The 25,964-nt window shown below is 39.2% G+C and overlaps 1 protein-coding gene across 10 annotated transcripts in view; it reads right to left on the reverse strand.

The window, feature by feature from the left end:
* Positions 1-25,964, reverse strand: part of LOC128029170 (BCAS3 microtubule associated cell migration factor) — a 223,762-nt gene that overhangs the window by 171,471 nt on the left and 26,327 nt on the right. For all 10 annotated transcript variants that reach the window (XR_008187304.1, XM_052616769.1, XM_052616768.1 and 7 more), the window contains exons 8-13: positions 17,506-17,613; positions 17,318-17,394; positions 14,101-14,177; positions 13,322-13,405; positions 10,659-10,829; positions 7,215-7,308 (exon numbers count right to left, since the gene is read on the reverse strand). Coding sequence is in view for 9 of the 10 variants with exons in the window: in XM_052616769.1 (XP_052472729.1) it covers positions 7,215-7,308; positions 10,659-10,829; positions 13,322-13,405; positions 14,101-14,177; positions 17,318-17,394; positions 17,506-17,613 (611 nt within the window). In the remaining variant the exon portion in view is untranslated. The remainder of the gene's footprint in view (positions 1-7,214; positions 7,309-10,658; positions 10,830-13,321; positions 13,406-14,100; positions 14,178-17,317; positions 17,395-17,505; positions 17,614-25,964) is intronic.

The following is a 25,964-nucleotide window of genomic DNA, read 5'->3' on the forward strand; positions in this document are numbered from 1 at the left end:
AATTTGCAACACTGTAGCTTGACCTAAAATAACTTATTTTAATAAAAAATTGTACACCGTCATTTGTAGTAATTTAAGGACAAATCTTTTGGTTAACATGCTCGTTCTACAAGGGTGTCCTTGCTCAAAGCCTCTATTAAAAATGACACATCATTTTAGGTTGAATAGAATAGAATAGAAGAAAGAATCAGAGCAACAAGAGAACATTGAAAAAACATCAGATTTCATAATGCCATTATAAAATAGAGCTCATGCTTCACGCAGGAGAACTGCATATGATGTCCCTGTCATCATTACAAGATAAATGAATGAATAAACGAATGTTTCTTAAAATATTTCATAAATATATGAATAAATATTGTATATATTACAACAACAATTTTTACTTTAAAAGTACTGCTATATGAACAAAAGTGTGATAACGTTTGGTTTGCAAACACAAACAAATAAGGTGTTTTTTTTTTACAGCAGTAAACATAACTGCTTACATAGTAGCAGTTAAAATATTTCTTGTAAATCTTAACCTATAAGGTTAATGTAATTAAATTAAATATAAAACCAGCTATTTGTCACTGCCAGGACATTAACGTTTTTAAAGAAAATATTTTATAGTTTGTTATAGAAAAACAAGTTATGCTAGTTATTATCCAGAGCCTCGATCATAACATTATAACGGTCACCTTCCCATTATAGATCTGCACGATTGCGGGACCCATCACAGCAGAGTGCAGCATGGGACAACACTTGATGGGCGGGTAGAAACTTGTGTGTGCGGGATGATTAGGGTTAGGGAGAATAGTTAGGGTGTGCTCACACTAGACAATCTTAACCCCCAAAGCCTGGTTCGTTTAACTCCGTTTATCAGTCCCTGGCTCGGTTGGAAGAGGTGGGCCAGAGCACGGTTCAGTTATATATAGATCAGTGAGCATGAGCGCTAACCGCTGGAGCGCAGATCTTCTGATACATGCTGCATGATTGCGTGAATATTTCTGAGCAGCAAAAGCAACAGATGTGTAAAGAGATATATATTGTGAGAGCCGTGTTCCCTCATCCCTTATAACTCAAAATTATGAACCACAAAGTTAAAGGTGCAATGTGTAATATTTGCAACAAACTATTTACAGAAATGCAATATAATATATATAACTGTTTTCAGATGTGTATAAAGACCTTTCTTATTGAACCGTTATGTTCTTATTACCTTAGATTGAGGTATTTCTATCTACATACACCGCGGGTTCCCTCACATGGAAGTCGCCACCATGTTTGTACAGTAGCCCTAAATGGACAAAATGCTCTACAGAATGCGTCACTTTGTTGTTTTTGCGAATAAAACACTGACACAATGATGAACAAGAACATTAACATTTGCAATAACATTGATTTATAGAATAATTAAGTATATATATGATATACCTTTGTTATACCTTGATTTACCTTTGTAAAGAAATGGCATTGCTCTCTGCTGTCTTTAAATGTGTCGGCCACTATAGCGTAGCCAGGGGCTGAACCGTCGGTTGCAAATCACAACCTCACCGCTAGATGCCTCTAAAAATTACACAGTGCACCTTAAACAAAACAATGCACTCCACTCTGCTGAGCAACTACTTCTATGCTGTCTTCACGTGCTATCAGAAATGTCCTATTTCACACATATGAAGTCTTTATTACGAGCTTACTGCATTATTTTCTGTTAAAAAAAAAACAGTGGACAGTGGTTTGTGAATGCTGATGCTTAGCCTAAATAATTTGATTGGGAGCATCCACTCCTGTGACCTATGAATTGTCTTTATGTGTATTCAGAGTCAGTGAGCAACAGACGCTATAACGCACAATAAAATAATTATTGTTAATCAATTACTGACTTAACTTGCCCAGCCCTAATATATATATATATATATATTCCCAGACGCACTGTCGCTTGGCCCTCCACCAGCTGGGTGATCTCCTCTGCGGTGCCTGGCGGTGGCACTGGACGGCCCTCGGCAGACGGCACGACACTACTCTGCCGCCCGGTGGACGGCGACGGCTCCTCCAGTTTTGGGCAGCCGGCAGGAGTCCCCCGTTCCCTGCTCCTCCCCATTCCGGCGGATGGCAGCAGGCTCCGGCCCCCTGGCGAACGGCGCCGACCCCTCCGCTCCCTCACGGACGGCAGCCGCCCCTCCACATCACCCGGCAACTCACTCCAGCCCACCGCCTCGAGCGTCCATGGCGGCACACTCCCTCGCCTGCTCGATGGCACCGTGGATTCACCACAGCGGCGAAGGATCTTCAGCAGCGCGTCCATCCTTCTCCCGGGCTTCGGCACCACTGTAATAATAAAACCTTCGTAATCATCAGGAAGAAGGAGGTGGGAACCGGCGGACAATCAAAATTAAACTTTAATTACAAAAATAAACACAAAACAGCGCAACAGCCCCTCGCAGACGACTGTTGCGCACAAATAAAAAGCAAACACAAAATAAAGTCCAGGCCTGGTCCTCTCTCGTCCGTCACTGTCGTCGCAATGGTTTTATATCCCTCCATCTCCTCCGTGGGACTCGAGACCCGTGGGTCGAGCAGGTGTCGCTCATTTCCCAATCACTCCACCGGCCTCGCTCCTGTTCCCACGTCTCTCGGCCCCGCCCCTCTCGTCACAATATATATATACAAAAGCTAAGTTTGCCTAATATATTTAGTTTTCTAAACAACATTAATCTAAACTCTACAACACTACAGTTGGGTGTTTGTAAGTGACTCATGAGAGTGGGTGCTAGAAAGGTCACATCCGCAACAGACAAACAGGCTCTTCAGATCACCCTTCCCCTTTAAGAACCCGCAAGCAAACACTTCAGCCAGAATGAACTGAGCTAAACTAAGCTGTCTCGCAAGAGTAGATTCCTTGATGCTTATCAGTTCCGTGATTGAGTGGAATTACAGTGTCTCATGGGCCATGAGACCTGTCCATCCTCGCACTGCACGCAACCGTACCCTTACACCAATCGCTCACTCTGCTATCGATTAAGACCAGTTTAGCGCCATTTAAACTTTGTAGAAACATCTTCAAAGGGGAGAGGAGAGATCAGCAGAGGACAAGGAGTGAAAAACAGATACTCTGGCTAAAGTGAGTCCTGCAAGCCACTGTTCGTAGCAGCATCCTTTAATTATAGGCCTATGAATAGAAGCTCCAACACCACAGCACAAGCGCCAGCTACCCAACTTGCCGCCATTTTCTACCCTCGCCCTTCTGTTTTTCATCAAACACACACTGTTGAGGTGGATTTCTTACATAAGTGTTTTTGCTGCTGCTTTTTTTCAGTGGAGGTTTGCATGTTCCAGTCAATATCAAGTCGCCACATTGTTTCTTTTCAAGTCGACCTTCTCCCTCTCTGAAATCAAAACCGTCCGGATGGAGCTGCGGTCGGCCCTGTGGCCGGAGTGACACTTTCCACTGTGGCTTCAACAATGTTCATTTTGGAAGTCAGGCTAGATGGACGAGGCTAAACTTCTCACTTAAAGCTGCCGTTCACGTTCCTTCACAGTGCCGAGATGGCATTTCTTGCAAATCTCAAAGAGCTGTTTTTGATCATGTGTTAATGATGTCAGGAACGTAAATTACAGCATGGATGTGAACACCGGTCTCAGAGAACGTTTAGCCTGACCTTGTTAGTCAGCATATCTGGAGGCTCTTTTCTGTATCGGGGACTACAGGGATTTCTTCCAGCCTTCCTGGTGCCAAACAATTTCATAACTCAAAACAATTATTATAGCCCTGTCAATTTATGCCCGAGCAAATGAGGTGATAACAGACACATCCCATTATTTCTGAATAAAGCTGACAGGTGAAGGTCAAACTGTTTGAAGTTTACAGCACCCCACTGTTATCTAAAACAAGTCGCCCCAGAGCACACTCCTCATGAGGGCAGAGGACGCCTAACAAAGGGCCACTCTGGGGGCTCCGCACTCAGGGGACCAGGGCTGTGACCTCCCTAGGCTGGAATTATAATCTTCAGTGAAAGACTAACCAAAACATTACACCAACCCTTCACATGAGAAGGACTGGACCAAATTCAGTGATTCTCAAACAAAGGTCAGGATTTAACAATAAGTATTTTTCAGTTAGCCTGGCTGGATGTGTATTTAACACTTTTATTAAGCCACTGAACTGATTGAAAGTGACAGTAAAAACATTTTTCAATGTTACACAAGATTTTAAATAAAAGCGGTTCTTTTGAACTTTCTATTCAACAAAGAGTCCTAGACACAAAAAAAGCATCATCACGGTTTACAAAAAAAAAAGTAACAACTGTTTTCAACATAAGAAGTGTTTCATGAGCAACAAATCAGCATATTAGAATGATTTCAGAATGTTCATGTTACACTTAAGATTCAGCTTCACCATCAAAGGAATAAATTACCGTATATTTAAAAATATATTAAAATAGAAGTAATATTTCACAGTCATGCTGTCCCTACTGTATTTTATCAAATAAATCCAGCTTTGATGAGTATAAGTCTTCTTTAGAAAATTTTAATAAAATCAACTGCAAACTTGAGTGGTAGTGTACATCCAAAAAAATAAATTAAATAAGTAAACATGAACATATGTTTACCAAGATTTTACCCCTCAAAAAATATTTTGCTTTAAAAAATATATAGATAAAAATTATATATTATGTAACTCATTCAAAAAAGCTATCAAATCATAAAAACACTTTTGCTGAAAAAAAAAATGATTATAATGATTGCTTATCACAATTTTATTGATAATAACGTTTCTCTCCCACAATGTGACTTTACACTATCATGAGCCCTTCACATAATTTTCTCTGTAGCATTTCAGATGGTTAGGACAGTTATGTAGTCACATTTTTTTTTTTGGGGGGGGGGCCTTCGATTCTCTGTTGATCTAAGAAAAACACACATTTGCACTAATATTTGTAGAAGTAATGTCCCTGAGCAGGCCTTGATTGTTGACTGTACGTTTGCTTTGCCCGTGATCCATAGCACTCTTCTCTGACTGACTCCTAAAGATAGAGGGACTACTGGGCTGAAAGTTCCAGTGCAGTTGACCACAGTGATGGGATACTGACTTCACCTCCACCTCCTGCTCCACACATGCTAATGAGGAAAAGGTGGCTAGCTACTCTCGAGGTTTAAAGGTTAAACAATAGCGCCACCTAGAGATAAAAATGTTCTGTCCAAAGCGGGTTCAGGAAAATCATTTTAGAAGGGTGTATTTCACTGCATTTTATTCCCTATATGCATTTCAAAACAATGCAATAGTTTAACTTTCATTAGATCAATGTCAATGTCCAAGTTATTTTATATAGATAGATAGATAGATAGATAGATAGATAGATAGATAGATAGATAGATAGATAAATGAAAATTACTTTAATTCAATTAAATATAAAATTGTAATCATGAATTAAGAATTTATATTGATTGTTCAAAGCTACTCTTTGCATAAATCCTCTTTATAATATTACTGCACCCAAGTTCAATGACGGCACACAGGCACGAGTTTTGTGGCATGGCTTGGCATCAGTTCAGTATTGTGCGGTTTAAACAAAACATCCATCAGGAATGTTTTGATCTACTAAGACATGCACCATTTCCTTACAATCTTTTAGTAACCCTATGCAAAGATCATCCGCACCTGGAGCTCTATACTTCTGTACACAATGACTCTTCCTCAATGGAGTCTCCCATAGTGTTCGGTAGAAGGTCAGATATGTGAAGGATTTAACTTAAGGCAGTGGCTATCATTAGCTTTCAGCACCTTCTCATTAGAAGGACTCTCAATCTGCAACACACACCTTACAATGAGCCATTGTGACTGGACTGGATATCCGGCGAAACAAACATGACTATATGTAAAATTGCAAAGTGATCAGATAACTGGCTAACAAAATGAGCCAAGACGCTCGTTCAAGGGCAGGTTGAGGACAATGCTGCAGTGGTTTTACTGTATTCTTCCATAAAATCCCAGAAGTGTTTGGAGTCATTACCTAGTGACATCAAATCATGGTGCTCAAGCAGAAGAAAATCTTAATAAAATATTAATAATAATAATAATAATAATAAAATAATCCTGAATGTAAATAAAAATCAAAGTGCAAAATCCGGCATTTATGAATAAAGGCCCTTATGATGAGTAAAGCATGTTGTGACATGGCTGACTGAATGTGCTAAGAATTATGAGCCCGTCCTACGCCTTCTGAATAGCACAGCTCTTCTCATCTTTAAGGTTTGAAACTGTACCTGTTCAGTGCTTGGGGTATTTCATCTGAAAGAGACCGAGGGCTTTGTTGGCCTCAATGCACTTCGAGAGAGACAGACATGAACAAGATCAATGAGTACTAACTATTCCACTACGTGTTAAGTAGAGACAAGAGGGAAGAAAGAGAAGGATGGATAGAAAGAAAAATGAGGGAGAAATGACAGTGACCGATGTGCCTTGGGGCAGATTCACCAGAAGATACACAATGGCTGCTTTTCAGAACAACAGATCTTAAGGGCCAAGCAGACAGTAGCGCTTAGGGAACAAGATGAGGTTACATGTAAAAAGGTGACATGACTGACACTACCATCTCCTTCTCAAATGGGCCTTATTTCACACTTTTGCATCATTCCTTTTCCCCCTGAAGTCCACTTTTAATATCAGACAACATTTCCTGCATTAAAAACAGTCAAAGGTCCATTTTCACCCTTAGCATTAAAGGAATAGCTCAACCAAAAATAAAAATTCTGGTTAAATTAAAAAATGTAACTTTGTAAAACTATTTGGAAAAGAGGAGTCAACATCACCATTTAATACTTTTTGTTGTGTTCCACAAAAGCGAGAAATATACAGGTTTGGAAAGACATAAAGAAAATGAAGTGATGACAATCTTAACTACTCCTTAAACAACTTGCTACTGTACTTTTAAGACATCTAAATGAAAATGCACTCTTTTATGATTGGCTTATCTCCACGTACCAGTGCACTACAGTGTTGGATATCAGAGCAGGTCAGTAGAATTGCAGTCTGGTTTATATAAATGGTCTGGTGGACTAAGAAGAGAACTTTTCATTGTGAACAGAATAAATCTGCAATGAATGTCAAACCAAAAAAGCAAGGATCCACAACGCGTCCCCTTTAAGACCATGTAAACGTCTGCCGACCCAGTGCCTAGAGTTTTGTGCTTTGGTAGGACTCAGTGAGGCATCACAATGAGGTGTTCACTTACCACTCGGATTAAACGCCATGCAGGATATAGGCTTATCATGTGCTGGAAAATGCGCAATCACTCCTTCTCCATCAGAATCCTCACTAACAAGAACCTGAAACATATACACCCAAAAACATACAATAAAGCTACAGTAAGTTGATGGAGCTACTTAAATAAAGGCTGACATCTTGTTTACATCACATCTCAGTGTTTTAGACACATAGCTGGTCACTGGCTCTACAGTGGCCTGTGCAATCTGATATTTACAGTTACATATGATTTAATCAGTTTAGCAAAGATGTGTTTTGGCATTTTGTTTAAAACAAAAGTGTGTTCCAAGTTGTGTTCCACTGTATGGAGCAAAAAGTGGTCTGAAAAGGTTTCCATATGTTTTTTTTTTTTTTTTTGTATGATCATCATCCATTCCCCATCATGTCGTTCAGCCTTAAACATGTTGCCCTCTTGCGGGTGCTTAACAATTATCCTTGTGTCTACTTTAATCCACATCGAAAGATTTTAGCTCTAAATGACACATGTTCGGCAAAATAGTTTCATTTTGGAATTCAAATAGATATTTTAAAAGATGTCGGCAAATATGTTGGTGTGTTTTATGAACACGGCTTCACAGAAATAAAAACTAACCCACATGACCACTGTGATCAATGTGCATATTCTGCCAAAGCCCACATTGCAGCAGTTCTGTATCAGACAGGAAGAAAAAGTGGCATGTTGAAGGAGTTAAAACAAACGCAGCAGGAAGAAACTCTATAGTGTCTCTTCACGTTTTGATAACCAAAAGAGATTAATAGCTCCCAGTTAAAAACAAAACCCTAATATGAATCCGTAATTCATCCCCTCATGTACATTACTACAGGACAGGACAAAAAAAAAAGGGGGGGGGGGGGTGCAATGAAAAAAAAACTTATTAAAAGCAAAAAAAGTAACAAAAAGAGAATGTTTTTCATTTTATCAATGAACCAAATATTAAATAAATTAAAAACAAAAACACAGAGGTTTAAAAAAGTAAAAAATGAAACTTAAAGCAAAATTTACTTAATAAATCAAATATAAAATAAATGAAAATCAACACAAAACAGAAAGTAGCAAAATTATTATTGCATTTAAATTATCAACTTTTAAGGTCTCTGCACACTGAGTCCGAAATTTTCGTATGCATTTTTTCATATTCGTTATCCTAAAAATTCGACATGCACAGAAACCATGCACACTTTGTCTGATGCGTATTAAATAATCCGTTGTGAAAAAATTTGCAAAACAGAACTAAATGGATTCTTCAAGCATTGAGGATGATTTGATGTCTTCTCACTTCTTAAAAAGAGAAAAATAGAGGAAATATTGGGTCCATCCAATACTGAGAAATAGAGAGGAAGGAGAGGTCCCCCGCAGGAGCAGTGATTCAAAGTTTACTTCAGGATGTAAAGCGGCTCAGTTTGATGCTTTGCTAGCAATTCTACAGTAACTTATTAATAAGACCACCACCAATTTCTGTGAACTCAGTGTGCAAGGATCTTTACAGTGCTTTGCGCTGTAAGACGAAGTGCATGAACTTGCCAAGCACCATCCTGGATTTTGGCATTCGCTTGTACGGTGGCACTGAATTGTCAAAACATCTCTCAAGATGCTTGCTACAGATGCGAAAAACTGAAAAAAACAAACCCAATTCAATTTTTTTTATTTAGGACGCAGTGTGTTAACGTGATTATTTGCCATTTATAAAATTTTGGGATGAGCCGATACGTTTTTCTACTTGGCCGATGTGTTTGAGGTGGGACTTTTATTTTGAAGGCGTTGAGAAAAGCAGCGCCTGAGCACATAGTGCTCACATTCTCACTCTTGTGCTCCATCATCGTTAACAGATCTGTCTAATATGCATAGAAGTCTGTCTAATAATCAGAAAGAATGGTTAAACAGTAATTAATGTATACAAAAAATTATTATAACGATCGCTTTTATATTATTAGTAATAGAAATTTTCGGACTCCGTGTGCAATGAGCTTTACTCCAAAATTAGTGTAAGTATTTAAATTCTAAATAAATTCCAATACTTTTCAAATAGCCTATCAAAGTTGAAAGCAAAAAAGAAAGAAAATGGAGAGTTTGTTACTCATAAGGTGCTTTTCTCTGTTAAGTTTGCTCATGAAAGAGATTATAACTAAGCACAGACATGAGACAGCCGGAGAGAAGAGTGATAAATCTAGCGGAGTGTTGCATTAAGGAGCAAGGCAGCTTTTAATAGGATCCAGTCCAAACAGAAAACAGCCTTGCTCTAAAACCCAGACATTTATTTCAGACTGCAAAAAATGCCCCTGTGACACAAACCAGATCGTTTTTACTAGGGGCAAAAAAACAGACAATGCTGTTTTTCACAAGAATATACTTTTGCCTCGAAAAACTATTACTCCACAGAGCAAATAAACTTCTTGCAGGAAATACAGGGGATGATGATGACGAGGGAGCTGAGCTTGTCCCCGAAGAATGGGAGTAGGGCAGATTGGTGGGGGCGGGGGATCACGGGAGAATAGCACTGACAGTAAATTCCATAAAGATGTTTTGTGTGAACATCGAAAGCATGACTATTCCGCTTTAGGAGGAGTGAAGCTTCTTGTGAGGTAGGCTTTGGAGCGGATGGTGAAATAAACACAGGAAACCTCTCTTAGAAAGTGTTGACTCTGGCAAATCAGAGTGGTATAGGTTTATAAATAAGCAGAATAAATCACACCTCTAAATGAGAGCAACGTGTTGACCGGGTCATGGTAGACTCTCTGGGGAACTGAGGGTCATCATGTTTTTAACAGCCCACTAAATGGGAGGATCTATTTTCATGGGTCAGAATCAACTAGATAGCAAAACCTTTTCTAACTTAACCTCTCTCCAAGTAAAAATCCTTGAACAGAAGAACTGCAAATATTAAAGTTAGCCTTTAAACTGAGTGCTCTATTAAAGTGATCACGTGTCACACACCTACATGTCCTCTTTTAACACACATTCAGGCCTTGGTGGAGAAGAAAAAAAAAAGAGAGTAGACCTTTTCTGTAATGCGTCTGCAAGGACCTGCCTGTGATCTCATGCTAAAAGGCTATGGCTGTGCCAGCCAAGGGGGAAACAGCCACAGGAAGTGGCTAAATCATGAGATCAGTAGACTGTGGCCTGGCACGGAGTCTGTGAACAAATGGCGAAGAATGTGCTCTTATGACAAGGTGATGACAAACCCCTTGGGCCACAAGAAGCACTAATACTAAATGAGTTATGAATGGGATTAATGGATTATTTATCTCAGAGAAAAGGGGAATGAATCCGGGTCCTTTTAAATCAAGGTCAGATGGGTGAAGAATGTACCATAAACAGACACACAGTTTTGATACTGTTGTGTGCTAGAAATTCACAACCCTCCAACTCTGGAAAAATGTTACAGATTATGATGTATAAGTTTGAATTTCATACCTGTCCTTCTCCCACAGTGTGTGTGTCTATGATGGTAACCACACCAGGCTGGTGAGGGCTGCGGCGGGTACCGCTATGGGCAGTGCCCTCTTCGTCGGGTGCCCCTGATGGCAGTGTACCAGCAAGCTGGGTCACGACTTTACCCACCATGGTCAGGCCTGTCTTCAACGTCTGACAGGAAGACAGAGACACAACTTTAAAAAGATTTAAAAATCTAAAAGCTGGAGTGACACAGAAACCAAAATTTATTTTTTTCCAAAATTGAAACCAAAAATTGAGTTTGGGCTATAATTGGGTAGTTGTGTAATTAGACTCAGTATGCTGTTCAAGGAGTCATGTTCACTTATCTTCTACTAACATTTTTTACATGGATGTGATCTTTAATATCATCATTTTGAAAGAAATGTGGAATAATTAGATTGAGTTGTTTTCAAGTAAAATTAAACTTATTTTTTTATTATTCAAAAAATGTATGCAAAGTGTTAAAATAAATCAATTTCATCCAGTAACATTTGTGCAAGCTAAGCATGAGTACTATTGCAACACTCAAATCAATACCACAGACAATGTTCCCACATCCAGAGATTTTGTTGAGCAATGACCTAAAAAACATGTTTGCATCCAGTGTTGTTTGAGGCAATGTCAACAGACAGGTGTGTGAGTTAGCCTTGTAGGCTAACGGTTAATGTTTGTATGAGTGAGTGTCGATGTTTACTCTGAGAAGAGAGCTGAGAAGAGATGTAAGATTTCTGGCACAGCCATTGGTGCAATGTCTGCCACCAGCCAGCCACCCCCTCTCCTCGCCGACCTGGATCAATGGGGACTGTTTGGATTAGCACTAAAAACTCTAACTGCAGTGATTAGAAAACACATTAGTGTTGATCAATTAGGAGGCAAACGCTTCTCTTAATAATTGATGGGGCAAAGCAATTTACACACAGTTAGTTGGTGGGCTTGTCAAAGCATTCTCCAAAGGGCCCAACAAACGTAGGCGCCACGAGGTATTGACGCTGCCGCTTGGCCTAAATGCCTGATTAAGCTCTCCAGGGCCTTGGCAGACAGACACACACAGCTAGCAACGCTCACTCCATTAAGTGAGAACTAGAGGAGACCCTACTTAAGCTGTGCTATCCACTTACCCTAAACACAGTTCACAACAGCAGAGGTCTGAAAACATAGCCCTGGGGCACCCCGCTCATGCAGGCTTGAGGCTGGCACAATGATATCTCTCTTTTGGTCACATCGCACTCATTTATACAATCTGTGCCTTGCAGGAATTCATTTTTGCAAAAGGCGCCCTCCCCCTCCTTTTTGTGATTGTGTTACAGGATTGATGGGAGATTGCCCCCTTGGCCCCCAGACGGCCGCACTCAGAGCCACTCAGCACAGGGACCGTGTGTCAGAGCAGAGGAGATGGTTATAAATCAAAGCCCCTTCTGCAGACGACCTGTCTGCGTATCAAGGCTTTTTTAACCTTGTTTTCCTTTCTGCTAACCTTTACAATGCTCCTTTTGATGTATACCGCCATTAAGGCTAATGGTACTTCTCTCACGTAAGCCGTTAGCACTCGTTAGGCTGTGATCAGGCCGGTGGCCGGGGAATACAGATGTGGGCTTAATAAATCAATTAAGCAACCAGGAGAGGAGACTGGAACCATATGAAAGGTTAAGCACCAAGGTTCTGGCACCATTAAATGAACTCTAGTGGGTCTCTGAATCACTGAGGACTATGCCAAGACTGCTCTGGGATGCTATATGGTGAATAAAGTGAGTGGAACAGCACACATTATGAGCTTCATTTAGAGCAGAGGAAGCAGGAAAGAAAGCATGACTGACTGAAAATACACAAATAAGTGCAAAGAAAAGACACAATTGCAAGAGTCAGCTAACACTTAAAAGTCTTAATCTGTATGTTTTGACTCATTGCTTTGTAAAGAGGCTTTTAAATTATTGTGACATCTTTCCAGAAGCAAAGATCACTGGGCCAATCATATCTTTAAAATAAAGGGTGATCATCCTGAATGTCCTTGAAACTGTGCAGTTTTAAATAAAAATATTACAAAGTTTGGCCAGAGTAATGAACAGATCATTTCTTCACCATATTGAATGATTTTTAAACACAGTGGGGATCTAAAGACCAACATGCCAACTGTGCACCAACATTTATAAATGTCAGATTTAACAAAAGAACGGCTGGTTTTAATCTTATAAACTAAAGTAAATAACGCTCATAAGAACAAGAAGTCTCTCAGCAAGACATAACTGAAATAATCCGTGCATAAATCATGCCACAAGTGCAGACAAAGCATCTGTTGGTCAAACGTGTGGACAAATGCTTCATTGTGGCCCCAAAACGTATTTGGACACTTATGCCATTTGAAATATATGGATTTCACTGCATTAGATACAAAATATCAAACCGTGTGGCATTTTCAAACAAATAATGCTTTTTCTCTTACTACATTTTACCATAAATAACTCATTAATGTTAGATGACCTGAAAGTAATACCTTTGTTTGTGCGTGTGAAATGCAATTATTATAAAAGTGTGCTTATCCGATCTGTCCTTTGTCTGTGGCTTAGGTGTGCAAATACTTTTTGACGCCTCTGTGCCTTGTTGAAGACTGTGATTTGTCATGGCAGTGGTAATAAATGCATACTCACTTTAGCAGCACTGATGACAGTTGCAGTGTAGGACTGGGCATTATCTCCACAGGCCCCACCACGGGACTGATGACACCGGATCAGCTACACACACACACACAAACAGAGACACAACAGAGTCACATTATCATCCAGAACCTTTCAGCTCCCCAGCGCTCATTAACCCACAGAGGCCTGTCACACCCCGCGCCAGGACGTCTGCAGGAAGGCACGGTGAGTAAGAGGAGGAGGAGGATGCCATTAGGACAACAAACAGTTCTTCAGCCCCATTCTACAAACGCACTCCCTCTGGGGTCCATGTCCCAGACCTATACAACTTCAGCTACCATTGGCCAGAATCTCATTACCTTTGCCCAGACACACTGTCCCATCTGTCCATTATTATGCAGCAAGTGGCCTCTCTAAGGCAAACAAACCGCACCCATTACATAAATGATGGTGAATCAAGGGTCTACTTAATAATATTGTCAAATTATATTGTTAGCTCCTATCAAAATGACACACTTTGTCTTTATAATGATATGTGCAATTCACAAGAAATAAAAAAATAATAATACAACCACTGTAGTTTGATTTAGGGTTAAGCAAAGCAAGGAAGGAAGTCTTAAGAAAGGTCTGAACAATTAGGCTGACTATTAGATGCTGGGGGTTCACAAGAGCATGTTCTTGTGTTTAAAAACAAATCTGTAAGGAGCACAACCAAATGTATCACAAATAAAATCACTGTCTTTATTTTGGGTGCAACTGGGATGGTTTAACATACTGGGTGTTTGTACTACCTTGTTCTCAGCATAGGCTAACCACCGGCTTCCCAGAGCAATGGGGTTTAGGTTGGGCCCAGGACAGGGGTAGCAGCCTGCAACACAAACGAAAACACACCAATATAAGAGATAAACTAAATAACAGCACAAAGAACACATAAATAATCCTTCATAGCAGCATCTCGCCCAAGAAAGTGTTTTACTAGAGCTTAGGGTTGGAGTAATACCAGAGGTTAAATAAGGGTTATGGTATTTTGTGACAGTAGGATGGCTCCTCTGCTTATTAACTGCCAGACAGACTGACCCATGAGAGCAATGCAGACATAGAATCCTTATCAGTCCCACATGCCATGATAATGTAGCTGTACATCACATGGGACCCATACAAACGGGGCACACATGCAAGCAAATGCAAATCAGATTATTAAACTTATTATTCAACTTAAAGCTAATAAATAAGAACAGAAAAACCAAACATCTTTCTCTGTCTTTGCACTGTACACAGAAAGGTTATGCAAGTGCATATCACAGTGTGAAGTGAACGGACAATAATTTATAGCATGGAGTGAATATAAAATATTTGCAGACAGTAATTTAGGGTGTTGAGTCAGGATCTGAAACTCGGTGAATGGGGCCTGAGGTAAGCCACAAGCGCAGTAATGCAAAAGCCTTTTGTGCCTTTCCAAAGTGGAGGGAGCCAATGCAGTGAGATAACATATGCTTAACACATCCTGTGAGCTGGGCTTGGGGGATTTTCACCATCATTTTGTGATTTCACAGTCAGAAAGAGAAGACTTCATTCTTCACCGTTTCCACCCCAAATAACATAAAATACAAAATAAAACTAACAGGCTTCATAGTTTATATTGTTAGATGTTTTTGGAAGTGTTATGTTGTTATCATTGAGATACTATTACAGATTTTATAATTATTTAGAATGTTTATTTCTGAATTCATTCGAATTAGGCTATTTTCTGTTTTCATTTTACTTTCATTTAGTTTTAATAATTTTGTCTTGTGTTTTTGCCATTTTGTTAGCTTTTATTAAATTCATTAATTTATTTCAGCTTTAATTTTGATTGAATTTTTTTCTAAATGAAAATGAGAAATTTAGCCTTGGCAACTGGCTGATATATATATACATATACATACATACACACACACACACACTACATAAACTTTTTAAGCATGTATTTTAGCTCCCCTCACTCCACAACAAATCCTTTGAATTTAACAGTATTCAGAAAAGAAGAAGGATTATTAAAAACAGAAGTATAAAACAAACATTATAGTGGCATTCATTATAAACAACATTTGTTCTAAAAGCCTAAACAAACTTATTGAAAGCAAAACTAAATCTACCAGTGTGTGAGAAATGCGCTATACACTTGGGCTCACGTATCTCTCTCATTAGGCACAAATCCAAAGGTATGAGTTTGCTTTGAATTATAATTAGCAGCATGTTAAACAGTTAAAAAAGTATGTACATTCTACTATTATTTTAATTTTTTAATAGTGTTTTATATATATATATATATATATATATATATATATATATATATATATATATATATATATATATATATATATATATATATATATATATATATATATAATAACTGGTCTTCAGTCTGTCACTTTAAAAAAAAAATATATATATATATATATATATATATATTGTGACGAGTCAGCTGCCTCCTCCCTGATTGTCACCGGCACCCCGTCCTAAATCGCCGCCCTTCACCAGGCTCCCGACTGGAGTGGGTGTGTGAGAGGAGGGGCGCTGGACGAGTCAGGGCTGGCGGCGTGTGATGGGGCACACCTGAAGGAAGTGGAGCCTCATTACCGCCGCTGTTTAAAAGCCCAACGCGCCTCTCCTCAGGAGACCGGTCTCTTCCCCGTGCATGCACACTGGTGTCCTCGTGGGTCCAGGAAGGGTGCGTTGAGGGACTCCCGCGCCACCAAGACGTGAGCTGCCGGACCCGCGATCCGGATGGGAACCGCACCCGTATACACGGCCGACGGGCCAGGATGCCGGGCCGTCCATCCCCTACCAGCGCCGCGGCCAACGAGAGAGACGCGGCCGCTAGGAGAAGCCGCCGCCCCTCGCGCCCCGAACCAAGGAGGGGAGCGCGTGCGGCCGCCGGACTCCGCCCCTTGCCTGGACCCTTCCTTGATGAACACTGCCCGACCTACACAAATCCCGCAGCACGACGAGGACACCAGATTCCCTGTTATTTTGGACACTTTCCCCCTTTGGCCACTTTTATTCCCTTTGTTTTATGATTTCTGTTAATAAAAGCCTCTCCGAGGCCTGACGCCACGCCCACTGTGTCTGTCTTGTGCTCCTCCCGTGACAATATATATATATATATATATATATATATATATATATATATATATATATATATATATATATATATATATATATATATATAATAACTGGTCTTCAGTCTGTCACTTTAAAAAATAAGTCTAGTCTTGTTCCTTCTATGCTGAGGAAGCTTAAGAGAAGCGATTAATGATGTAAAGGGTTATTGAACATGCCCGTTTCCTGTGGTGCAGACGTTGAATTGGAAGTCAGATAGACAATGAGAGCCATTAAAACAACACTAATGGCAATTTACAACAGACGATTGCTTAAGTGGGCAGCAGAGGCCTGGTTTCACATGGTGACATGGACAGTTTATTCTTCTGAAACCATACCCAGAGACCAGACATGCACATGAGAGTTGGAACCTTATGAACAGCGTCTCCTTCAAGGGTGCAAAAAAGCCATTCAGATTTTGCCTGTGGACCGGCCTGGAGGAGAGGAAATGGCTCTTTATGTGCTAGAGCTGGGCTGAGGGACAATATGCATTTGTTTGTTATGGTTTACGCTGAGCAATGGCAGTTTGACACAGACGTTTCCGGTAATGCCCAGCTCTGACACATTATAAAACACAAAGGCATGTGTGTAAACAAGCAGGCCTGTGGAATTGTGGATGAGCTCTAAATATGGTACAGCCGTGAGGAGTGACAGGGAAAAACTTCTCTGTTTGTGTGACAGCTTGTATGAGGGCTGTGTGGGTTTTGTGGGTTTAATAAATTCAGTGTGCAAAGAGGATTAATCAAGACTAGGTTTCCTGTTTTGCGAAGCTGCGGATCAAAGAGGCAGAGAAAAGTTGCGTCGAAGACTACGGAAGGTCAAGAAGGGTCAAGTTCAGCAGACACATCTATAACGGTCAGCACTTACTTGTGACAAAGAACTTTTTCATAAAGGTGCAGCTGTCAAATGCAGCGATCTTTTCTTGAAGACTAACGACGAGGATCCTTTGGTCGTCAGTGGATGGAGATTGCATTGGAAAAATAAATAAAAGCGTACATTAGCTTAATGCTGCATTTAGAATGATTATAAGGTAAAATGTAGGATAAAATGTGGACCTTTTGTTGCAATGCAGATCATAGATGGGCGTTTTAAACTGTATGGACTTGACCATCTCTCCTGTCCTCAAGGAATAAAGATCCACACAACAATAAGGGGGACTTGTCCTGCAAAAGACAGACAGAGCAGTGATTAGTTGGTCGGAACAGTCTCAATACTTAAACATAAGATTTATACATATTTTGTTTTTAACATATTATTGATAAATTAATGTCAAATAGTCAAGGAAATGAGTTTAAATAATTCTATTCAACAAGATGCATTAAATTGATCAAAAGTGATAGAATAATTTAAGGATCATGTGACACTGAAGACTGGAGTAATGGCTGCTAAAAATTCAGCTTTGCCATCACAGGAATAAATTACAATTAAGATACATTAAAACAGGAAACATTTATTTTGAATCTTAATAATATTTCACAATATTACCTTTGTGATTTACGTAAATGCAGCCTTGCTGAGCCAAGAGACTTCTTTTAAAACATTTTTAAATAAAATTAAAAATTAAAACAGGCTAGAACATTTTTATTGATGAACATAACCCAAAGTTTAAGTTCCCAAAAAACATTACAAGATCAAGTCCCACTTTCTCACACTTTCTAACTCTGTAGTCATTTCCTCTCTACCTTCATCAAGGAGATGGGAGTTAAGTGAAAGCAGTGGCTGCTGCTTGTGATAAAAGCAGATATCAATCCTCATTTGGTGTTCTGCACTCAGCTGGCACAGCCTGGCCTGCCATATTAACCATCTTAACAGAATGTTTCTGGTAAGACGCTGTGCTGGGCACTTTGCTTTCCACGGGATATTAGTCTTGTGGTAATAAGCATGGCATCAGCACTGCCCAACCCAGTAACAAGTCAGGTATTCTGTTGGAGCCGTGGCTAAATGTATACAAGTTGCTCAAACCTCAGTAATAAACTTAAGGATGTCAGGAGTCTAACTACAGACAAAACTGGAACCAGAGAGGCCAGATTATTGACACTGACGCGGAGCTGATCGAGCACTCCATGTAAATGAAGATGATCAATAGCCTGTGCTTCATCGACAAAACAATTAGCTTTGGAAACAACCACTAATGATTTGCTGCGTCTGACTTTTAATTCGACCGACTGTCTGCCGCTTCACAAGAAGTGATTATATCATGCATCATAGATTAGCATTAACAGAGTTTGGCAATAAAACGTATAGTGCATAGTGCTATTGGCTCTGCCGCTAATGTAACACAGCAACTGTAAAAACAAGGGTCTTTTGACTAATGTTCTAATGCAAAAAAAAATAAAAATAAAAGGCTAGATGGCTCCAGTCACAGATTCTGATTGGCCAATACAATGAGCCGGCTGTAACACACAATATATTCAAATCTGTAATGGAAAAACAATTGCTCATCTAGATTTTTTAAAAGTTGGACTAACTTTCCAACTTGTCACAGCTTCTAAAAAAAGTGCATTGTTCATTGCAGGATGTTCATAAAACAGTGAGACGTGACACAATGGCCAAAAACAGCCATCTGCATATCTATGGATATAGTAACGGCTTTTTTATCATGCAAACTGCCTAATAACTAATGCACAGGACATTGCTGGCACTCTAATAAAAGAGGGGAAAACAAAAAAGAGAAAGAAAATTAACATCTAAAACAGTGGATTTTATTGGCACAAATGAAAGAACCTTTGGAAAATAAAACAAAAATAAATAAATACTATTATATTATTATTATAGAGAGAGAGAAATAGAACAACTAGCTGATAATTAAAAGCCATTAGTAAACCTTCAAGCAGAAGGGCATCATAGAATTTAATTTTAAAAAATGGTAAAAAACTAAGTGCGTGTTCATATTCACAAGACAGCCTTTTATACTTGCATAAATGTATAATTTTAAAAAGGCTTTCAAATTCACCCTTTTTTGTTTTCCCCATTTTTTAATGTTGGAAAATGTCGTTTTACTCCTCATTCATAATTTACAAGCATGCAAACAGTGGATAAAACAGCGTGGACAGCATGTCGAGGAAACAACTTTTTCTCCAAACATGCACATATCAGTTTTTACAACGCAGCCAAGACATCAAACCGCAAATTGTGGAACATGGCTGTACTTAAACCATAAATGAAAAAAAGCTGTGGTGTCTCAACATCCTACTTCAGAGTTCTGATTCTGAGTGATGAAGAGCCAAGGAGGTTTTTAATTTGTCATTACTTCAACAGACAGTGAGTGATCTTTGAGTGAATGCGTGACGATTGTAAATCCAGCCTTTACTTTGAGTGTGTTCCCAAACAGCTGCCATTTGAGCCAGTTCTCCTCAGTGCTGTGGCTTGGGGTCAGGGTGGACAGATTGCACATTATGTTTTTAAGATAGCATGATAATGTCTTGGGGCAGGAGACTCGCAGTGTGTGTGATAGACATACTATTTTTAATGTCTGGAAGGTCAAACCTGCAACTGATGCTCAGTGTCTCAGATCCATTAGTGGTTGATGGAATAGTCCAAAGTCTTAAACTGTTCTATGGCCCTTTGGAGGTCCGGACTGGCCAACAGGTAGAGTTGTGTGGCAAAACTGGCCTGCTATTAGTCTGAGCCCACTGTGGGAGCTTTGGTTTGCAGGCTTACCCAGAACTGGATTATAGTATGCGTGACAACAACACAATCCAGTGAGCAGTACAACCCACCGCAGACATGAATGTGTGCCCAGAACTGCATCTCTACATCGACCAGCTGCCAGTTACAACCCTGTCTCAGAGACCAATAACAAATACTAACACACAATCAGTCGTATTTTAGACAACAAGTACGTTTCCATTTCAAGTTTATGCAAAACTTTGGTGATATTTTATAAATGTCGATTAAAAAGTATTGTGAAATGATGGTCTTTCCATTAACCAATGTTATGTGATTAAAGCGTAACCTTTTGCCTCTCGCAATAAGTCATCGCAATGGATTTTGGCTATATTTATTCAAATGAGGGTAAGTGTGTATCTTTACAGAAGCAGCACAGAAAGCAACTTCAGAAACATGCATGGTGCGGTTAAAATAAACAAGCATTGTCTAGAGTGGACGCAATCAGCTTATATATATATATATATATAATATGTGAATATATGTGAATATAATAATTGGGGAGTTTGGGGACTAACCTTGCCTTGTCTGTTGTGTGAACATTAACAGCTTAAGTGTGTCAAACAGATAACTGTAGAAATCTGCAAAAGCTATTAGTCTGCATTTTTATTCTCTTCTACTGTCCTTTCACAGCTGCGGACGCTTGAAGTCTCGGCGAGAGAGAGACATGTCTATCTACAAAGAGATGATCATCATAGCTTAAAAACCCTCTGGATTCAGACACCGAGATTAATAGGGGCATTTAACTTCCTAAACTTGTCTCAGAGCCACTATTCATTGATTTCAATATAATCTGGGTCAGATCAATCCAATTTAAAGCGTTTTAGAGCCAATGTGACACAAATGATATGCTCCCAGATTGATTAACGGGACAATGATAGCCTTGAAAAAAGAATCATCAAATTGGCCACTTCAATTGTTTGCCTTTTTGCATTGTAACTAATGGCCCGCTTCTAATGGACGCAGCGCACGCTAAACATAATACAATTTCCTCTCACTGAGAATCGAGACTTCGATTTGAAAGCGTCAGTAAATTTCAATTATTGTTATAAAATCATATCAGTGTTTCAGTGTAGTACACTTTTAGGTGATATTGAGCACAGATATTATGACCTGTCCTTTGGCTTCAGTCATCCGACTTTATATATGTCACTTTCATCCTGGCAATTTCTTTACCAAAGGCCAAGTTAATACATATACTAAATCTGATTAACATAAGGCCATAAAAGTTATTGTGTTATCATAATTTTAAGGATAAAGAGCAGAGAAAATTCTTTTTTCTCCTGTTTGCCTGAAAAACACACTTGTTCTTGTCTCTTTCTTTAAATATATACATAAAAAAATTTTTTTAAAAAAAGCCTGGCCACTAAAGACTATCTTTCTACATACTTTTTTAGTATTTTACATTCTGGAAGTGGTGGTGACCTCAACTCACAAGTTCACGTCTGGAAAATTCAACCTTCTTTATTCAGCGTGACATAACTTCACAATGCTTCAAATGTGAATATCCACAATCTCAACAGCACGTCTAATAGCTGGGTACAATCTCACAAAACTTCAAAAAGACACACACCTGCAAAATCCATCTCGCCTCAGCATGGGAAGACAATAAAAAAAAGGCTTTTTTCTGGTCTTAGCCTCCCTCGTGGTAACTAAATGGGAAAAGTCATTCTGGAGTGGAACATTAACAATTTTTACAGTTAAGGTTTGGCTTAATTTTAGCATCACATATGTTTACAATGATAATTACACACATTATGCCACTATGTGACAAGCTGGCCAACTCATCACTTTTATAGTCTCGTAAACGTTTTGAAGTCTGTATTTCAGCATGACTCTGAACCCTGTAAGATAACCATTTTGGTGCTTTTTACATTGTGAGGTTTTTATTCATTTCACTAACCCGAACGGAAACTGACAAGGAGAAAGGAATATAAAATAGGAAGTCTGGAAACGAACAACAGTGCTAGCGAGTAAATCAATTTACAAGGCGACGTCATCACATTTTGGCTTCAGCTACTTTACAAGCTTTTCGAATATGAACAGCCAATTACATGCTCTGGAAACGCAAAACAAATACTGCCTTACCCCAAAATACCAAGCAAACTTCTGAGAAACACACCACAAAACATGAGGAGCTTAATTCACTAACCTAACTTAATAAACATGCCATAAATAAAAATAAATCCGTTAAAAGTGGACAAATGTTTAATACCGTTCAAAAGTTTAATCACCTAAAACTGCGATAAAACCACCCCGTATAACGTTTCTTCTGAGATAAGGCAAGACATGAGGCTCTTTTATTATCCTCTTAGGCTTTTTTTGTCATTTGAGAAACATGGAAAACAGATGCTGAAAGTGAAGAGATATTTCTTTACAAAAGGTGTTTGAGGAAAATGAAGAAACAGACAAATCGGAATTCTGATCTCTGGACCATGATAAGTCCCTCGAGCCAACCTCGTACTGATTTATAAACGGCTATTTCCAAGTACGCCAATGTAAAAACACAGATGAAAACAATTACTCTATTTTTGTAGGCAACAAGTGAGGTGGGTGGTAACGGAGACATTTTCGAGCAGAAAAAAAAATCTGTCACAATTTTGCGCCCTCTCTCTCTCTTTCTGCCCCTGTCTTTCTCAAGCCGAGCTTCAACACACAACAAACGTTGGCCACATCACAGGCTTCTAGGGGCCTGAGGGGGCCCTTTGATTCCAGCACGCCGTGGGCATTAGCTGGAAAGTAATTAGGGTAAAAAGTTCAACCGCAGCTCCATGTCTGCAGCACTGCCAAAAATACATTTCCTCCCCTGTCACTGGGCTTTCCACAGATTCACATGCATATTGGAAACACATTGAAACAAGGAGCCTGTTGCAGTGACACTGGTACTCTTGGTTCACATATCACATCTTTTGTGTGCTCAAGTTCGTTATTGGAAGTGGTGTGGTTCCGACGTGGTGCGATGGTGCGATGCGCGCATTTGCATTCCGCAAGTGCACCGTGGGTAATGTGACGAGAAACAACCAATCAGCTTCATCCTTTCCTGTAACAACATTGAAAGCTCAGCCAAAATGAAGGAACAGCTGATCATAGCTGTATATGGATAGCTATTTTTAAATAAATGTAGTAGCAGATCTACTGAAAGCAATTTCTAAATGTGCTGCAAATCAATTTATTTTTTTGCTGAAATTTCAGGTCATGGTTGCTTAGCAATGGCAGACACCTCCAGAGCGCAAGCACCCAAACGCTTTGGAAAAAAGAAGAAAGCGGTGCGCCTAGCTTTTTCCATGCGTTTTTAGGTGGGATATATGAACGGCATCTTAAACTGGTGTTTACACGATTTAATTACTAAAAATAAATGAACAGACTCTTTTTTTAATCTATTTATATCTATTTATTTTTTTACATCAAATGTCCTTATGAGTAGTCAATTACTAAGTGTGGTGCATTGATGAGCATTTAAGTTTTTAATATAGTTGGGGGAAAAATGGTAATACCTTTTTTGCTACTTTGCTCATGTCAAACTATTAAACACTTAACCATTATTAAACATTTAAAAACAAGAGCTAAACAATCGTAGGAAAAAAATATATACAGATTAAAATTAATAATTAACTAAATTTAAATTTATATTGCAAAAGTACACTAGTATATATATAAAAAAATAGTAGACAAATAAAAACGGTATTGTTCAAAAATAATGTACTTGAAAAAGTTAAATAAAAGAGGTTACTAGCATCCTATTAAAAAGGGGGGAAAAACTTAATGTAATAGGCACATTACTCCTAAATTTGCAAAATCATGAAAAGGATTATGTTACACGCCTGTGCGCCTCCACTGCAATTAATCGGAAAGATAAGGAGACGTATGCTCATGGAAAACTGATCCTAGACAAGCGCCCTTGAAAAACAGGGAAAACTTCAAAGCCGTGAGATTCCCATCCTCAGAGAGCTTGAATTATGTGGCCATCCAATCAGCATGAAAAAGCACGCACAGGGATGATCTGAGACCCGAAGATGCACCTGGCATGAACTCTCAAAAATAACTTGAAGGGTGGGGAATCTATCATGGGAAGGAAATGCATTCATCTCTAACATGAACGTAAGAGTGAGGATTGTGTCTGTCAGACCTATCAGCAGATCATAATGCCTACCTCAAATTACACTGAAGCGCGAAGCAAAATATGGATATGGTAAAATAGCACAAATGACAGAGAAAAAAAAAAAAGAGAACGTGTGTGAGGTGGAGAGATAAACTTTTAACATTGCTTTTTACTCCCTTAGCTTCCAAATAAAGAATTAGATGTCTCCAATGATTCATGATCATAAAGAGGTTTTATTTCATCTAATCTTTTTTTAAGTCCACATAAGGACTCAAAAGTAAACACTGGTTTTAAAGCAGACCCATGCATCAAATCCAATAGCAGAAGAAAGAGACAAACAAATCTTTATATCTTGTGTGTGGGCCAAAAAAATAGGCAATTGAGCCAGTTGCATGAGAGACGAAATATTACATTTTATCAGCACTCTGGGAGTTTTGTGTACACATAAACCATAAATGCAAAAAGTGCCAAACAATTAATTTAAAACTATAGTTCACCCAAAAATAAACATTTGCTTAACATTTACTCAACCTCAGGTCATTCAAGACGTAGATTAGTTTATTTCTTTATTGGAACAGATTTGGAGAGATTTAGCATTCCATCACTTGCTCACCAATGGATCCACTGCAGTGAATGGGTGCTGAGAGTCCAAACAGCTGATAAAAACATCACAATAATCCACAACACAACTACAATCCATGTCTTGCAAGTTGCATGCTTGTATTAAACAAATCCTTCACTTTAAACTGTTACTTCCAGCTATCCATACTCCTTTCTCCGGTGAAAACCCATCTCGTCTGAATCGGGAGAGAAACATGCAGCTTTTCACTTCAAAACTTGTTAACTGATAGACTGGAGTAGACTGGAGTCATGTGGACCATTGTAAGCTTTTTAATCAGCTGTTTAGACTCTCATTCTGACGGCACCCATTCACTGCAGAGAATCCACATGTGCACAAATGTTATAGTGCTAAATATTTCCAAATCTGTTCGGATGAAGAAATAAACCCATCTACATCTTAGATGGCCAGAGAGTGAACAAATTCCAGCTAATTTTCATTTTTGGGCGAACTATTTCTTTCATACTAAAAACTATAAATCATCTAGATTTAATTTATAAGATTAAGTTGTGACAATACATTTTTATGGGTGAACTTTAAATCCCTTAAAATCCTTTTAAATGTACCCTTGTTTTCATCCTACCAACAAGTTGCTATATCTACATGATCGCACCCTCCAGGTGTGATGGCAAGAGAGTAACAGGCTCCTGGGCTCTAAAAGCATCACTTCTCAATCCTCCCATAATCCTGTCTCTAATACAAACGCACAGAGATTTATCATTTAATACACTTAAAAGGGATTTTTCACATCTCAATAAAAATGCAATGAAAAGCACAGTTTAATAGCACAGAAGGTTTTTGCTAAATCGCTTTAAAAATAGTCTGGGTTTCCGTTCCTCATAGGTATTGTGTAATTTATAAGCAGGCAGTGGATGCCATCATGACTTTGCATGGATACAGCTTTGGGTAAGGAAAATTAGGGCCACGGTTAAATAAAAAAAGTAAACGCAGATCTCATCGATAACACTGGGCTGACAGTGGGATGAGGCTCTGCTCTTCAGAGCCATACAATGGGAGCCTCACTGGATCTTTGCCACCATCCCAGAGCCAGGCACAGCGTGGCCACTGTGGAGTCAAAAACAATGGCTCTATGCCTGTAAGGACTGGGCCTTCTTCTGAACCTCCGCGTG

Source organism: Carassius gibelio, chromosome A15, assembly GCF_023724105.1.
Source record: "Carassius gibelio isolate Cgi1373 ecotype wild population from Czech Republic chromosome A15, carGib1.2-hapl.c, whole genome shotgun sequence".
NCBI classification, from domain to species: domain Eukaryota; kingdom Metazoa; phylum Chordata; class Actinopteri; order Cypriniformes; family Cyprinidae; genus Carassius; species Carassius gibelio.